This window comes from Galeopterus variegatus, unplaced genomic scaffold (genome assembly GCF_000696425.1).
Source record: "Galeopterus variegatus unplaced genomic scaffold, G_variegatus-3.0.2 Scaffold3454, whole genome shotgun sequence".
In the NCBI taxonomy this organism is placed as follows: domain Eukaryota; kingdom Metazoa; phylum Chordata; class Mammalia; order Dermoptera; family Cynocephalidae; genus Galeopterus; species Galeopterus variegatus.
In genome coordinates, this window is record NW_007729565.1 from 197,312 (window position 1) to 215,539 (window position 18,228).

At 37.9% G+C, this 18,228-nt stretch overlaps 1 protein-coding gene across 1 annotated transcript; it reads left to right on the top strand.

Annotated features, from left to right (window-relative positions):
* Positions 1 to 948: 948 nt before the first annotated feature.
* GATM (glycine amidinotransferase (L-arginine:glycine amidinotransferase)) lies at positions 949 to 16,106 on the top strand. Its single transcript, XM_008585109.1, has 9 exons — positions 949 to 1,069; positions 2,155 to 2,384; positions 8,457 to 8,652; positions 9,424 to 9,614; positions 10,570 to 10,707; positions 10,851 to 11,015; positions 12,187 to 12,250; positions 12,709 to 12,825; positions 15,054 to 16,106. The coding sequence occupies exons 1-9, from the start codon at positions 949 to 951 to the stop codon at positions 15,164 to 15,166; spliced, it is 1,335 nt and encodes a 444-aa protein (XP_008583331.1). The 3' UTR covers positions 15,167 to 16,106.
* Positions 16,107 to 18,228: the final 2,122 nt, after the last annotated feature.

An 18,228-nucleotide genomic window follows, 5' to 3' on the forward strand; every position in this document is an offset into this window, starting at 1 on the left:
ATGTAACTCTTAGTGCCACATCAAGTTCTGAATGTACTATCTCTCATTTTGGCACCTCAATAACCTCTTATGCTAGTGACAATAAATGCAATTGTTTTCACTTTGCAGATAAGGAGACGCAACTCAAGAAGGCACACAGTAGTTTATAACAGAATCAAGACTGGAACCCAACTCTCCCAATTCTTTCTCCAAGGCTCTTTCCACCATGCCATCTGCTTGTCTGGTGCCTTCCATCGGTGAGCTCTGGAAAACAAGTTTGAGGCACCAGAATTAAAAAGACAGCTCACTGAAAATGAATAGTTACAGATTTTGTTAGTATAAAAATGAAATACCCAAATCTCTTGCCCCCTCTCCTCCTAGGAACTTAAACGTTAAACTGGGTTCACCAGTTTTGCACAAATCCGCAGCAATGAAGACTGCACTGTGAGGGAACTGCTTTTACAACAAAAGCATCTTAATCAAGTTGAAACAAAAATTTTAATACGTGAAATGGAAGAAAAAACTATCTGTAGTCCTCCCTTACTTCTGGCCCCCATTTGTCTCTATTTTCATGATTGAGTTTCTCAAGTCAAGGGCACGGGGCCAAAGAAAAAGCAAATGTTCCAAACAACACCCAACAGGCTAGTAGGTCGGAAGCGCAGCACCCTGGGGAGCAGATGACCTGAGGTCCAGACTTAGCCCCCCCAGTCTCAAACCCGTTGTCGCCCTAAGAAGCCACCTAACTTTGGGGTGGTTTCGTTCATCGTGAAATGAGAAGACTGCATCAACGCACATGTGAGAATTTAAATGTAAGACTGTACTCAGGCTTTGCATATTTAAACTCATAAGTGTACATTTTAAACAACGTTTGTACATAATATTGAGTTTACTTCGCCAGAAGTCGCGTCCTCCCCCCTGCCCTGAGACACCAGGGGGCCTCCTGCCCGGCCCCGTGCCGGGATTCGCGGCATGCAGCAGACGCCATCCTTACTGGATATCGCCATGGGACCTCAGACTTGGCACATTGAGGGTTCAATTGCAAGCCGCCCTGCTAAACTGGACCTTTCATTCTTTCCTTTTAATTTTTGGTGTTCGTATTTAATCAAGCTGAAACACCAAAGAATCATCTTTAATTTCTCCTTCACTCACATCCTCCACATCCAGTCTCCAAGATTCTCCCTAACAAGTCTTTTGTCCAAATGAATTTTACCTCTATCCCTCTGCCTCTGCCTTAGTTCAGGAGCTGATCTGCTGCCTACTCTATTGCTTAACTCCCAACTGCAGTAGTCTCCCTTGTTTACCCTTCTTTCCAAGCCACCTTCCAGCAGCTGTGAGAGTGACTTTATAAAACTCAAATTTGATCATATTACTTATTCTGCTCCTGTCACTCCTCTACTTTGCTAGCCACCCACTTAGGAAAAAGTCTTCATGGCATTCAGGATCCTTCACACTCTGGCTCTTGTCTGTCTGCATTTCCAGGACTCCCCTTTTCAATCATTGGCTCGTCTTAGAGATGGTTTGTATGGGAGGCTAGCAGATATTAATTTCTAAGTCCCACTGTCCTCTAATATTCCGCCCTGGTTTTCACCAGACTTTATGAGACAAACATATATAAGCAGCCAAACTCGACTACTCACTGTTCCCTAGCAAGCCCCATGCCTTTGCTCCGACCTAGTCTCTTCCACCTATCTTCCTCCACCCTCTTGTCTTCAGTTTAAACCTACCGCTAGCTAGCTCCCATGATGCCTTTCACAAAGCCTTCCAGGATTTCCTTGGCAACAAGTAATATCTCCCTTTTTAAAAACTCCTAGGGTTTTTTATCTGTAATATTCTTACGGCTAGGGCCTCTGTGGGCTGTTGTTCTGGTTGTATACTGCATAAGGGGCCCATGTCTAAGAGAACATCATCCACATTGTAGACACAGCCCAAGCTTTCATTAATAATGGATTACAAGTATATCTTCAATGTACTTAATTCTTCCTGGATATTTACATTTTTATTTGTAATATGGACTGAGGAAGTAAGTTTTGTAACAGCATTGTCATTATCATCAGAAATATTGCCTACCCTGTACCAGGGTTTAAATGCCTCACAATGTTATGCTGGGTTTTCACTCCATCTCTACTTCCTCCTCCCTCCAAATATTGTATGGGGCTACACAATAATCTTTTCTTTGTTCTTGTAAGCTTGGAAGAACCTTAACAGGATGGGTGCAGCGAACTTTCCAGAGCACCCAGGCAGCTACAGCTTCCTCCCAGAACTCCTGTGCAGCTGACAACAAGGCCACTGATCCTCTGCCTAAGGACTGCCCTGTCTCCTCTTACAACGAATGGGACCCCTTAGAGGAAGTGATAGTGGGCAGAGCAGAAAACGCCTGTGTTCCACCGTTCACCGTGGAGGTGAAGGTAAAGCAAGGGTATTCCCATGTCTGGAAGTGGGTTCCTCCCCACCTTCTGCAATATGGCTTCTGCTCCCACTCTCCTTTGTGACTTTCACTTTAGCTTACTACCCTGGACCTCCCAAATCCAGTGGCTAATTGGGACCCCTTAGAGGAAGTGATAGTGGGCAGAGCAGAAAACGCCTGTGTTCCACCGTTCACTGTGGAGGTGAAGGTAAAGCAAGGGTATTCCCATGTCTGGAAGTGGGTTCCTCCTCACCTTCTGCAATATGGCTTCTGCTCCCACTCTCCTTTGTGACTTTCACTTTAGCTTACTACCCTGGACCTCCCAAATCCAGTGGCTAATTTTAAGTTATCTTACTTGACACTATTTACACAAATGACAATTCCTTCCATCTTGAAAATCTTCCCTTAGATTCCGAGAGACCTTTCTTGGGGATATTAGTTCTTTCAGTGTTCCTCAGATCTTCTTCCTTCACAATCTGTAATGTTGGAGGTGAACAGAATCTCACTTTTGGCCCCCTTCTCTTAGCCGTTCTCACAGCTTCAGCTCCTACCTCCACTCTGATCTTTCTCCTGAACTGAGTCCAGATCAATACATTAAACTCCTTACTGGATATCGCCATGGGACCTCAGACTTGGCACATTGAGGGTTCAATTGCAAGCCGCCCTGCTAAACTGGACCTTTCATTCTTTCCTTTTAATTTTTGGTGTTCGTATTTAATCAAGCTGAAACACCAAAGAATCATCTTTAATTTCTCCTTCACTCACATCCTCCACATCCAGTCTCCAAGATTCTCCCTAACAAGTCTTTTGTCCAAATGAATTTTACCTCTATCCCTCTGCCTCTGCCTTAGTTCAGGAGCTGATCTGCTGCCTACTCTATTGCTTAACTCCCAACTGCAGTAGTCTCCCTTGTTTACCCTTCTTTCCAAGCCACCTTCCAGCAGCTGTGAGAGTGACTTTATAAAACTCAAATTTGATCATATTACTTATTCTGCTCCTGTCACTCCTCTACTTTGCTAGCCACCCACTTAGGAAAAAGTCTTCATGGCATTCAGGATCCTTCACACTCTGGCTCTTGTCTGTCTGCATTTCCAGGACTCCCCTTTTCAATCATTGGCTCGTCTTAGAGATGGTTTGTATGGGAGGCTAGCAGATATTAATTTCTAAGTCCCACTGTCCTCTAATATTCCGCCCTGGTTTTCACCAGACTTTATGAGACAAACATATATAAGCAGCCAAACTCGACTACTCACTGTTCCCTAGCAAGCCCCATGCCTTTGCTCCGACCTAGTCTCTTCCACCTATCTTCCTCCACCCTCTTGTCTTCAGTTTAAACCTACCGCTAGCTAGCTCCCATGATGCCTTTCACAAAGCCTTCCAGGATTTCCTTGGCAACAAGTAATATCTCCCTTTTTAAAAACTCCTAGGGTTTTTTATCTGTAATATTCTTACGGCTAGGGCCTCTGTGGGCTGTTGTTCTGGTTGTATACTGCATAAGGGGCCCATGTCTAAGAGAACATCATCCACATTGTAGACACAGCCCAAGCTTTCATTAATAATGGATTACAAGTATATCTTCAATGTACTTAATTCTTCCTGGATATTTACATTTTTATTTGTAATATGGACTGAGGAAGTAAGTTTTGTAACAGCATTGTCATTATCATCAGAAATATTGCCTACCCTGTACCAGGGCTCTAGAAGTATTAAAATTAAATGACTTTTTTTCTATTTGGAGAGATATGATGTTCACATAGAAACAAAAACTAAATATCTTATGCCAACCAACTGGCAAGGCAGTTGAATTGAAGTGCCAGAAGAGGTAAGGAAAAAGCAATGACTAAGTGCTAGATAGTAGGAAGTCTTCTTGAAGAAAATGATTCTTGAGTTAGACCTGGAAGACAGAGTAATAGAAAAAGTAATAATTTCTTCTAATTGTTCTGAAACTACCTTTGGCTCTGATGTTTGGAATCTGATGAACAGATTAATTTACATACCATTCACATGTTGTAAAAGTCGTGGTCTTTTTAAGTCTTTTCTTGAAAAGAAGTCTCACCCCCTAGCCATTTTAATTGGGTGACATTAAAGTTCAAATTCAGGCAATAGTTTATCCTTCTACTTGTCTTTAAAATTATTGACTTTCATACCCTGTGATCTTATGGAATCAGAATACTCAGACATTATTTTGAGTTCTTTATACTTGACTTATGACTTTAGACTAAAGTTTTACAGGCTTGTGGAAAGTGTACCATGCCAAAGTCAGAAGAGCAGATTGAATTAGGTATTTGATAAAAGCTTGATAGCTAGTCTCAGTTAATCATCTATATGACCTTGTGCAGATTTCACAAATATCTAGGTCCCAGTATAATGAAGATATTAAGAGGTTTTCTATCTACCTAACAGGATTAAATATGGAAGTAAAAGTTTACATGTTAAATATTTTAAAGGACAAAACTACAACTCGTTATTGGTTGTGTGGAACCAGTTTGCTAATTGCGTTACAAAAGTACATTGGGGGTATGACGATTGTAGATATTAGTAACATTAGCAGTATTGATTTTATTCATTTGTGTGGTTATTTCTGTTCAATGCCACATGCTAAACTAGTTACTGAGGGAAAAGAAAGTAGATCTGTGACATGCGTGGCTGCTAGAAGGTGGGGCCTTGCCATCTAGTGGAGAAGAAGGACACAGACATATTAATCAGTTTGGAAAATATAAATACTTGAGAAATTTTAAAGAAAGGAGTGAGGAACATAGTTGTAAGAAGCTATGTAAACAACTGAAATAGCTATGTAAGCTATTTCAAACAATTTTTAAAAGCTATGTAGCTTTTTATTTTGCAAACCATAGTAAATACTTGCTATCAAATATGTGCTTCTTGTTTTGCTTTTGTCTTTTTTAAAATAAGCCCTTGATAGGGACCTTTTATAAAGTACAAGATTAACCAGGGTGAACGTACTATAAGTTTACAGCTGGATAAATAAGAAGTAAGTTTCTATTGACATTTCTTAGCCTTCTGAAGACAGTATTTAAAAATTCATTTGGCAAGCCTCCATAAAGGTTTTAGGCTCTGAAAGACTCTAAAGTTTCTAGGAATGCAGCCACATCTCTATAACAGATTATTAAAAACGTCATAAGCTAAGGATCTAATATAGTTTTATTGTCTTGACGACAACTTGGTAAATGATTGCTAACTCATTTAGCAGGGTTAGAAAGGAAGTATAAACAATTGCCAGTAAACTCTTGGGAAATATAAGGTGCTCTGATCACTTGGACTTTGTTCAACCATTTCCAGATTATAAACTATACAAGAAAACTCACACTTGTTCAAATATTTTTTTTTCATCAGGAAAGTTTACTTTATATCTATCAAGGCAAGTTTCAAGCTGCACAAATACTCATGCAGGATACTTTGGAATGAGACCAGCAAGACAACACAACTGTGAATGTGCTGTAACCTGGTGTTAAATTTTCAAAGGCTTCTTGTGCCTTAATGACGTGAAGGAGATGTGCCTGGCATGAGAAAGAGGGAGTGGTGAATGGATGGGTAGTACCAGGATGTGTCTGAGAGGAATATAAAGAGTCATTCTTATCCTCTTTGGTTGCTGCTGCGGTAGTTCCTAGGAGTAGAAAACAGTGGAGTGCATTTGTTTCATTTTGTTTTTTGAAAGAATAGATTGGCCTTTAAAAATACTCAAATGTTTAATGCTGATAACATTTTTCACAGGTCAGAAATTAAGATTATATTATAGATCTTCAAAAGTAAAGGATTAATTGGTGATTCAGACCAGAGGTCAGCACACCTCTTCTATATAGGGCTAGATATTAAATAATTCAGGCTTTGCAGACCATTGATCTCTGTTGCAACTACTCAACTCTCAACTCTGCCATTGCAGTTAAAAGCAGCCATAGGCAATATGTAAACAAATGAGTGTGCCTGTGTTCCCATAAAACTTAATTTACAAAAACAGGCAATGAATGGGCCAGATTTAGCCCATGGACCTTGGTTTATCAGCCCCCATTTTAGAGCTTCACTGGCATCATTCATGTTTTCTAAGGACCTGTTTTTCAACTTATTCCTTATCCACCAGGCTGGGTTCCAACCTAACTGATATGAATCTAGGTATTGCACTAGTTTCAATAAAGGCAGGTCTGCTTTCATATATTTATTTACCAAACTGAGGTACATATGGCAGTAGAGATACAAAATCTAGAAAGGAATTGTCTTTGACGTTAAAGAGCTAGACATCTAAACATTTAGTCCAGTCTTGTTGAGCAAAAACCATTGGGAACAATATGAACTTTGTTAAGTGATTTCAGTTTTAAAAGCTTTTACATAGCAAGTTAAAAATGTTGATACCAGTATAGCATAGCCAAGTCCCTTAGTGTGTTAGGAACACTATTAGAGTAACAGTCAGAGCACTTGAGTTCGAGTCCAGCTTGCAGGTGGTAAGAGCGCACGTGACCTCCCTGAGCCTCTTTCCTTGCCTGTAAAATGAGCATGTGAGTACTCGCCCTGTCTCTGTGATATGGTTACCAGGAACATCTAATGAGAGAATTATCTGGCTACAGTAGACACGTTCCAACACACCTGAGCCCGTTATCTGGTTTTCTCCTTCTTTTTAGTACTTAACTGCTAGCTGAAATTGTCTGATTTATGATGGAAACCCTCACCTCTGACATGATTAGCATAGGTAGTTGGTCAGTTAATAAATGATATAAGGAAACATTTTTTTAAAATACCTGCTTTAAACATTTTTTGTTTTTTAAAGATGGCCAGTAAGGGGATCTTAACCCTTGGCTTGGTGTTGTCAGCACCTCTCCCAAGTGAGCCAACCAGCCATCCCTATATAGGGATCCGAACCCGTGGCCTTGGTGTTATTAACACCACACTCTCCCAAGTAAGCCATGGGCCAGCCCTACTTTAAACATTTTTTTAACTTTAAATATATGAATGTACATTGCCTTGTCAATCTTTTGATGAACATCCAAGGCTTTTTCTTCTGGATTCTCGGAGTCTGGATTCTCTGACGAATTCTGCTTCATCTCTCCTGATTGTAAAATGCATCACATACATTTCCCAATGTGTTTCTTTAAATTGACTGAGAATTTAGACACATGCAAAGCAACCAGAATGCAGAATCTTTCTAGATTTTTACATTTTTTAAAACTAATGTTTTACAGTTGTTGCTCTTGCCCTAATTCAGCAATAATTTTTAGCAAATCGATTGAGCTACTTTAAAGCATTCAACTGTTTTCTATTTAGTTGTCTTAAAATGCATATAACCCCTGGAAACTATCTAAATCTTAAACTTTTTTCAGTTAGTAAAAATTTATGAATTTATCAGTTACTTTCTTCTATGCCTTCACCTGAAGGCAATGTGAAAGCCTGGATGGATTGGAGAGAGGAGAGGTGTGGTTAGGGTGAGACACAGTTATGGGGAAGTTCCAAAGGCAGACCTGCACTGCCACACAGTTTTGCCACATGCTAATTCTGTTGAGTGGGAAAATCAATAACGGGTTTTTAAGAGAAGCAAAGCTTATTTGAAAGGATGTTCCTAACCTTAATGGAAACAGAATATCTGTTTTTTCACCCACAAAATATCTTCAAGTGCTGTTTTCCAGACAGAATTCTGGGATACATGGATAGCCCGTAGTTTGGGCTCAATATAAATGCTTTTATTCTTTTACAATACTTTGTTCTCTTGTTTGATTTCACGGAGACTCTGTAGCAGGAGCACCTATGTCCTGTTTTGTCTGTGAGGCATGGTAAAAACTGATCAAGAGGATTCCAAGCTTGTCTGAGGATAGACGTGCTGTTAGCGGTTGGGCATAAGATCTCAGGCAGAAGGAGCAAAAGGCCTCAAAATATCAAGATAATTTAGAGTTCTTCCATAAATATTGAGTGTCTGCCCAGAGGGGCAGTGTGCTTGGGCTGGGGATCATTGCTGAACAGGACATGGTTATAGTCTCAATTCCATTATGTTATGCAGAGAGTTGTTCACTGCAGATGAACCAATAATGAGTTGTATTCTTCTATAGGTATTTCACTTACTTTCTTCTGCTTCTAGGCCAACACATATGAAAAGTACTGGCCATTTTACCAAAAGCATGGAGGCCATTATTTTCCCAAAGATCATTTGAAAAAAGCTGTTGCTGAAATTGAAGAAATGTGCAATATTTTAAAAATGGAAGGTGTGACAGTGAGGAGGCCTGACCCCATTGACTGGTCCCTGAAGTATAAAACTCCTGATTTTGAGTCTACAGGTAAGTGATGTCAAATAACTAAACTGCCAGTGTCTAAATTTTCAATTTCTTTCTTAATGTGTAAGGAGACAGCTCTGAGAATTTTTCAAAGATTCCTTTGTTTTACTTACTAATCCTTAAAAACCTTAAAGATTATTTAGGAACAGTTTGGTTCATTTTAATATGATAAAGATGTACACATTCTAAACTCCATTGTAAATCCGGGGGAATCTCCTTGAAAGAAGCAGTTTTTCCTAAACTTTATTGTCATTTCCTTACATAAGAAAAGTGGATTTAATTTAATTTTCCTCAAGAGCAGAAATTAAGAAGGGAATAGAAACATTCCCATTTTATTATTAACTGACATTGTTGCAGGACTATTCTTGTGCCTGAGTTCAGTGTTCCAATTTATAGTTTGAGAATGATCTTTGGCCTAATGTTTATCTTGTAATATTGATGGTCCTTTAAGAATTCTTTTATGATATAGCAAGAAAGGAGCTTACAAATGGTGAAGTCTTGGTGGGTCAAGATCTCTTTGAACAAGGACTTTATTACTTCTTTTTTTTCTTTTCCTTTTTGCTTGGCTTCCCCACCCCCACACAGAATTCATATTAACAACCTAGTATGTATCACTCCATTTTCCCATTTTCATATCATTATATACATATACACAGGTACAGAGTTTTTAGTAACTTCCCCCCCACCCCCCAAAAATGAGATCATATTATGTAGACTTTTCTGTCTTAGAAATTAGCATTACTGAGGTTGTTGTGGGACTTTTTGGTCTGACAGGTTTATATGGTGCGATGCCTCGAGACATCCTGATCGTTGTGGGAAATGAGATTATTGAGGCTCCCATGGCATGGCGCGCACGCTTCTTTGAGTACCGAGCATACCGGTCAATTATCAAAGACTATTTCCACCGTGGCGCCAAGTGGACAACAGCTCCTAAGCCCACAATGGCTAATGAGCTTTATGACCAAGTAAGTCCCTAATTATAGGCTAGCTTATTAGTAACTTTCCTAAGTAGTATACAAAGAGAGATTCTCTGATACCTTTTATATAGTATGCATTTCAGAAACAAAGAGCATTGTCTAATTTTTAAAAAGTGATTGTCTCATGATGAAAATAAGAGTAAATAATCTTGAGATAATAATAGTAACAATAACAGCTAACTTGGTGCTTATCTTGTGCTAGCTCCTGGGCCAAGCACTTTATTATTTATTACATCCTCAATCCTCTTTATTCCTCACAACAACCCTGTGAAAGAATAATATCTTCCATAACAGGGAAGAAACTTGCCAAAGGGCACCCAGCCATTCATTGGTGGAGCCAGAAAAGTCACTAGGTTGAAGTCCTTTCTCTTCTTCTAGAAAAAGAACCTGATCTACAGGCCAAATTCACAGCAAAATGAAATGTGTTCCTCCTACTAAATCACTTACTATTTGATCATTTATGGAAAAAAATTTTAAATCAAAATTTCTTCTAGGGGTTTAAAGACAGAAATAAATGAATTAATTCCACCACACCCACCCAATGAAATTTGGCAGGAGAAGCATGGCATCTCATTTTATGGCATGAGTTAGGCATAGGACCAAATTCCTTTCCTAAAAGAACAGAATGACTTCATCCTGTTGACTTTCAGTATTGCAGGGAGCTGCATCAATCAATGTATGGGTCATAAACTATTTTCCGAATTAGTTACTGCCCCTGTACCGCTTGTTTCTAAGTATCAGGAAATTGCTGTATTACCTAATTTTTTATTTCTTTGTTGTTGTTTTGTTTAGCATGGACCTACATCTTTCCCATGCATGTTTTAGTCAAGAGCTGAGTAGGAGTATTTTGGGAATGGATGATGTTGAACTAATTTTTTTTAGTAGTATATTCCTTATCAATAGTTTCCTTATGAACCAGTGTGTTCGTTCTTGTTCCAATTAGGATTATCCCATCTATACAGTAGAAGACAGACACAAATTGGCTGCTCAGGGAAAATTTGTGACGACTGAGTTTGAACCATGCTTTGACGCTGCTGACTTCATTCGAGCTGGAAGAGATATTTTTGCACAGAGAAGCCAGGTTGATAAAGTCCACCTTTGAAATTTCACACTATATTATTGTACTTTTTATTCCCAATTAAAAGATTTTCTTCCTAAATATTTTTAGTTTTCTAAGCATGGAACCGAATCTTTACAGATCGTATGTCTTCCTTTTATCTTCAGGTTACAAACTACCTGGGCATTGAATGGATGCGTAGACATCTTGCTCCAGACTACAGAGTGCATATTGTCTCGTTTAAAGATCCCAATCCGATGCATATTGATGCCACCTTCAACATCATTGGACCTGGTCTTGTGCTTTCCAACCCTGACCGACCATGTCACCAGGTAAGAGAAAAGCAATTAGGACCCTGGAAAAACAATAGAGTAGTAACTGAAGTAATTGCCACCTTTATTTTAAGCACTTCTGTTGTTCCTAGTGGTTCTAAATGACAAATTCAGCAATGCTCACCATTATTATGATCAGACATTGGATTACTTATGTTTATAACAATATGTTCCACACTCATAAATATACATTGTTGCTATGATAATTAGTGCACTGTCATCAGACTTTGGCTGCTTGCTGTTGTCAAAGCTTCGAGCTTGTATGCATGTGTGTGTTTTTAATGGACTGAGAGGTATTATCTCATAACTTGCAGCAGAGGTTCCACAGCAGCTGAATTGTAAACAAGATGATCGCTGCGTGGCCAGGGAAATGCCACTGGGCAACGGGTGTCTTCCCCGTCCCTTAGGCCTAGCTCACCCTGCAGGGCTCCCTTTGGCCAGCTCCACCCTGCAGGGAGGAGTGGAGCCGCTGCACCTGCAGCCTCTTACTTTCTGCCCACTACCCCCTACTTCCAGTTAGGTGGTCAGTGATTTTGTGTTATTTGCAAGGCTGATACACCTTTTTAAAACTATTATACCATGTCACTATTCATTTCTATCCATTATTTTCAGACCCAGTGACCAAGATTACTTATCCATTTCATTTTAATATAATTTGTTGATATAGTAAGTGGGTATGTGAACATAGGGATGGCTGAGTTGTAATAGGTCACTAAGGACAATTATGGTTCTTACGAAATACATCCCTAACGTTTGTCTTTTAATACTATGGTCAAAGATACAAAGTGATGGATTTTGAAGGGGATGAACTATGGGTTTGACATAATCACATTTTTGTCTTCTTACAACTAAATAGGAAATATTTTCATTTTCTTTAATGAGAGTTTCTTAAAGAAAGTATCTTTGGTATTATAAACCTGTGAAACCTGAGAAAAGCACAAGAATATCTTTAGAAGCTTTAACATTTCTGTTACTTTTTAACTTTAATCTGGGGATTTTATGTACATTTTTAAAATTATGATTCAGACAAAGCATCCAAATGTTTTGAAATTTTAATTTTTTTTTATTTTGACAGTTGAGAATTATTAATTATAAAGGCAGTCAGAGACCCAGAATGATAAGAATAGTACATATGGATTTAAGCCTCTTTGGGGTTTTTTTGGTCTTGCAGATTGATCTTTTCAAGAAAGCAGGATGGACCATAATTACTCCTCCAATACCAGTCATCCCAGATGGTATGTTTACTTTTATATACCTATAGACTAAAATGATTACTTTAGTGACCAAGGATCTTTCAGCTATAGAGAGCAGCCCAAATTCCCAAATTTTAGCAATTGAGAGAAAAATCTTTCCCCAGTAAGGTGTAAAGTAGTGCTTGGGACTATGAGTACTAGCACAAGGCTGGGACTTGTATATGTAACTTTTGCTTCCATAGAAAATGAAAGTGAGAAGGCAGAATAAAACAATATCACATAAAGCAAATATGACTTTAAAGAAAACAGGGTGAAATCCAAACATGTAATGATTGGTTCATAACATTTTTAGATAAATTGTTTTAAGATTAAAAAATTTTTCATATTGAAGTTGAACTCCTGAAAGAACTGAGCTATTACTTTAATATTTTTTGAATGTAAATCCTTGCTTTAAACAAAGATGATAGCAGACATGGTTTAATAGCTGTTGCTATTTTTAGATCACCCACTCTGGATGTCTTCCAAGTGGCTTTCCATGAATGTCTTAATGCTAGATGAAAAACGTGTCATGGTGGATGCAAATGAAGTCCCAATTCAAAAGATGTTTGGAAAGCTGGGTATGTACAGTAAATGAAACATGTTATCATACATGGAAATGTTAAATGAGAAGAACTGAAGAAACGACATGCTAGGTCTGATATATGGTTTATCTAATTCAGTTTCTATTACTTTTAGAGGCACCTAGTTATTATTTTGTAGATGGTTGATATTTTTGTTTTCAACAAGCATAAAACTCCAAAAGGTTGGAGATGCATCCTGCACTCCCGAGATACCTCTTAACCAATAAATAAGTTTATCAGTCTTCTGTGACTTAGTCAACCTCCTGGTGCCCAATAAGTAAATTTATCAGTCTTCTGGGACTTAGTCAGCCTCCTGGTACCTCTTTGCAGATGGGCATATAGATTGGTACGCCCTTCCCCAAATAAGAAATTGTGGTGGGTCCTTTAAAAGTAATTTAATTATCATATGTTTTAAAGGGCTTCTAAGGGTCCAGTTACAGAAGTGCCTTGTATGTGTGATAAGCAGTTAAAGTAATGAAATGCAACAGAGAGTGTCAGTAAATCATTCAGCTTTGAGCTAAAGAGCAGGACTGGGTATTACTTGAGTGGGGGTTTGCTTATCCTGATATTCAAAATTTAGACCGATGATTCTAACACTATTGAGAAAAATGTTGAAAGAAAGGATTTTCGTGTGAGCTATTATATAGAGAACATATGTATGAATATTTATCACTCTTAATATACTTGATATATCCTGAGTGTCAATTAAACAAAGCCAGGCAGTTTACTTGTTGAAATGGAGTGCTTTTTAAAAAATGTCTTATATTTCAGGTATAGCACCCAGAAGAAATTATTTGCCCCTTTGATACATCCTTCCTTAATGTAGTATCAGTTTTAAAAGATTGGCCTATCAGTTTTAAATTGCATTCCGATCTAATTATTTGACCTTAATACCGTGCCACTTTTTTTCTGGCTTTCGTTAAATAACCCAATTGCTTGGGTTTAGTTTCTTTGTCTATTAAGATTTTGTTGTTTCTTGGGTTAAAATAGTATGATGTATCAAATATCTGATTTATAATTTTACTTTTAGTAGTTAAAGTCTGCTTAAACAAAGGAAATCTGTTAAAGCAAACCTTATCAAGCAATTGAAGTTCCTCCAATTCTGGATAAATGGAGCACTAGCCTATTTATCTGAAATATGCTCAGAGCCAGCCTCTGGCTCACTTGGGAGAGTGTGGCGCTGATAACACCAAGGCCACAGGTTCAGATCCCTATATAGGGTTGGCCAGTTAGCTCACTTGGGAGAGCGTGGTGCTGACAACATCAAGTCAAGGGTTAAGATCCCCTTACCACATCTTTTAAATAAATGAAATGAGATGAAATGAAATGAAATATGCTCATGTTTACAAGCCCTCTCCTTATCCCTAATCCACTTCTTACCTGTGTCCAAACCCTATTCTTACTCTTCAAAGTCCTACTCAGTATCACTTTCTCAGGAAAGTCTTTCTGAACGACTCACACCTCCTTCCTCTCCCTGACTATACCAGTGGGCCCTTTAGTGAGTCTGTAGTTTATCTCTCCCCCTCAAAATAATGGTTCTTTTAGCAAGAAGAATAATTTTCTTTTTAAAATCCAGCTATGTCTAATACAACAGATTCTTAATAAATATTGTTGGGTAAGTAGGCCATGCATATCACAGCATGTCATTACAAGATGATACCAGATTAAACTAATGGTCTGATTAGCTTTGGTATCTGTATAACCATACAACCCAGATATTAAAATACCAGCTCTGTTTCATCATTTTCTTAAGGTGGCCTCGTAAAGTTAATCTGTATCAGATAAACTCTCTTATATAAGTACGTAAAGTCAACTTTTCAGGTTGGCTAAATTATACTTTTTTTACTAAATTAACATGGTATTTTAGAAACAGTCTGGCAAAGTAGTTGAAGTATAATTCTAAAAGGCCTTGAAATTTTAGTATTTGATTGTTTTGAACATTTGGTAGCTGTATGTGCTTATCTAGTCCATTGACTTGTGGACAGTGAAGAGAATAAAACTTCAGAGTGTATGCTGATTTTTTAGTGAAGATTTTACATTAGCAGTGGAATAGATTAGATGAAATGTAGTTAATGAAAATAAAATGAAGAGAGAAGACTTCTGGGTTGGTGTAGTCTTAAGGATTAGAACCACAGGATTCCTCTAAGTCTTCGGACTTAGTCTCTGTAGGATAATCTCTTTATGTCAGTCCATCTAACTGACCACATCTCTCTCTTTTAATGCAGGTATCAGTACCATTAAGGTTAACATTCGTAATGCCAATTCCCTGGGAGGAGGCTTCCACTGCTGGACCTGTGATGTCCGGCGCCGAGGCACCTTACAGTCCTACTTTGACTAAGCTTGATGGGGCTTGTGCTTGGCCTCAGATACACCTGAGAAGCTTAGGGGCAAAGTTCATTCTCCTGCTTTAAAAAAATGCATGAACTGTAGTGCTTTAAACAATCATATCCTTAACAGGGATCATAAGCCTGGTTTACTTTTATTACTTTATATGACATAAGGAACATAACTTCTGCTAGGTATTACTCTCTACTCCTAAAGTTATTTACTATTTGGCTTCAAGGGTAGAAATTTGGTGAATGTGTACCAAACAAAAATTAGTCACTCGGGTAACTTGGCCACTAATATTTAACCATCTACCTCTGTTCTTAATTTTCTTTCAAAAAGGCAGCTTGAAATGTTGGTCCAAATCTTCATTTTTTTTTTTCCTTTTCAGTAGACTTGTGAATGTTTGTATCACTTTTTTCTAAATGCGAGAAAGACTTAGAATGTACACAGACCCTAAGAAGAACCAGATAATGTCTCTTTTTCTTATAAGGAATTTGGGTAATTTTCAATTTTTTGTTTTTAAAAAAAGAACCTAAACTATGCAAACATTGAAATGCATTTTCCATGCATGTTTTTAATATTGTTATCTCAACATTGGTAATATATGCTACTAAAAACCTTTTCATACAACTTACCTCATTTCAAGTGAATTATTTTAATATTTTTCCTCACTTTCCAAACATTTACAGAAATATTTAGTGCAATAGGTTATAACTATCAGTGCCCATCCCTAAATTTTGATGTTCAATATATAATAGATACATTGCATCTTTAGTAATCTAAGATTTGTTTACAGATGTGCAAATTATTTAAAGCATAAAAGACTTTAAAAGCATTTAAAAAACTAACAGGTAAAACCTTCATGTGATGTGAAATAATTTTAATGTTGAATACTGTATGTGTATTTTTATTCTAATAAACTTTGGTCTTCCAGATTGGATTTTATTAGAGTTTGGCATCAGTCTAATTATTTTAGTGTAAGTAAATTATAGGAATATTGCTCTTGGGACAGAATTTTAATTCTCTGAAATAATTAACATATTCATCCCAAATTTAAACCTAATAGAAATGTTTAACGAAGTCAGATTTTAGTTTGTTTATTAATTCACTCATTCAAAACTATCTCAATATCTTCTGAGTATAAGGTACTAAACCTAGGCCCCAGAAAGAAAAAAGTCTCTGTTCTCCAGTTGCTTGATGTCTTTATTCATGAAAAATCTGCATAGAATGTGTACTTTGAAATGTCCCAGGTTTCAACCATTCCCTTGCCCACACCTTTAACTCCTCTGTATCTTAGTGTCCTTTTGCATCCATCATAGAAACACCTATTAGTCCTACACTTGAGAAATCTCTGCAGTTGTATGGATTGGTGCACACTTAGGGTATATATTCCCAGGCCTAAATACTACTCAGCAATTCTATTACAGACCTTTCTGCATTCTTCTTGGTAGCTATTCCAAACCTTCACTATGTTTTCTTAGCTGATCATATTGTTTCATTTTTCACCGAGAAAATAGGGACAATCATGTATCAGTTTCTGCTCCAGTCCCCTATAGATTTGTAGGCATTTGCATATTCTGGTCATGGTTCTCTCTCTCTGCTTGCCTTTGCTAGCTATGCCTCTAGAGAGAAAAGTCGGACCTTCCTCTCACTGCTTGCATTTACTTCTTAACCCTCTATGAAAGGACATTTCTCTCACTGTTGCAGAAAAAGAGGTGAACCTTCTGACCAAGTCTAATCCACACAACTGTCCTTTGATCCTAATCTCTCTCTTTTTCAGGAACTTGCTACATCAATGATCATCTTTCTTATAACTCCAGTACCATCAGCCCTGTGTGTGTGTGTGTGTGTGGTCCCCTTACCCTCAGAAAATAGTGATGCTCAAAACAATCCCTCACAGCAGTCTATACCCCTGATCCATGATCAAGGCCTTTTTATGACAAAATGGTCACTCTTATTTTGAGAGCTAACACTTGTATTACAATATTATATAATCAAATACACAATCAATATGTACATGCAGATTCCACACATTTGTAATAACTAGTAGGTTTGGATTTAAACATATCTGAACCATCCAAAAATTTTAGCATAAGCTTTCTCATATTTTTGAAGTAACTTTATAATTCATTTGCCTACCCAATCTGTAGCTATATGTACTTTATGGTATATATCTGTTGAGTTACTAAGAACTCTGATCTATCTATCACTGTTCAAGTCAAAATATTCTTCAAGCCAATTCTGCACCAAAGGGATAATATTCTGAGGGAGTTTTAGTTCAATCTCCCAGTACATTTCATTGTCAATATCAGTATGATTATAAGTTTTATTAGCTTCTTCAATATTAAATTTACTTAATTATCTAATGGAGATCCACCTTTAATCCCCCTCATGTTAAGTTGCAAGACACAATGCTGTAAGTTTGTGAAACATCCCTTCAATTAAAGCATTTAATTGAAGCATTTTTTTAAAGCAGGTGTTCTGATTGTTCCTTCCAATTTACTATTAACCAATAACCTTGAGAGTGAAAAGTCATATGATAAGTCTATTGAACATGATGTTTCTTTGCTCATTGTTGTAGGCAATGCAGTGAATTTCTTCATCTGATGAAACGTAACTAGGAGAGCCAAACTGGTTTGATAGATATGAGAGAGAGTTGTTGCAATTTTTTTTTTTTTTTTGTCTTTTGTCTTTTTCCATGTCCGGCAATGGATCGCAACCCTCAGTGTTGCCCCCGTACCGGACCGGGGACCGGAAACGGGATCGCAACCCTCGGCGTTGCTCCCGTGCCTCGCTCAGCCAGTGAGCGGGAACCGGTCTGTATGTGGGATCCAAACCCTCGGGCAGGAGCGCCACCGCACTTCCCAAGCGGTGCACTATCCAGTGCGCCACCGGGCCGGCCCACAATTCTTTGAATGTATTAGCAGCATTGGCTTTAGCCAATGGATATGAAGCAAACCCAGAGTATGTATCAAGTCTGACAATATTTAAGTCCTTTCAAACAACAGGTAAAGGGACAGTATAGTTTACTTGCCAGCTAGATAATGAACATTTTCCCCTAAGAATAATTCT

What these genes read in the sequence shown, in the direction of transcription:
- GATM (XM_008585109.1), top strand. Translation starts at nt 949, where the DNA reads ATGCAGCAGACGCCATCCTTACTGGATATCGCCATGGGACCTCAGACT. An exon ending in AATACCAGTCATCCCAGATG is followed by an intron (nt 12,251 to 12,708) that starts GTATGTTTACTT and finishes TGCTATTTTTAG; the next exon opens with ATCACCCACTCTGGATGTCT. An exon ending in AAAGATGTTTGGAAAGCTGG is followed by an intron (nt 12,826 to 15,053) that starts GTATGTACAGTA and finishes CTTTTAATGCAG; the next exon opens with GTATCAGTACCATTAAGGTT.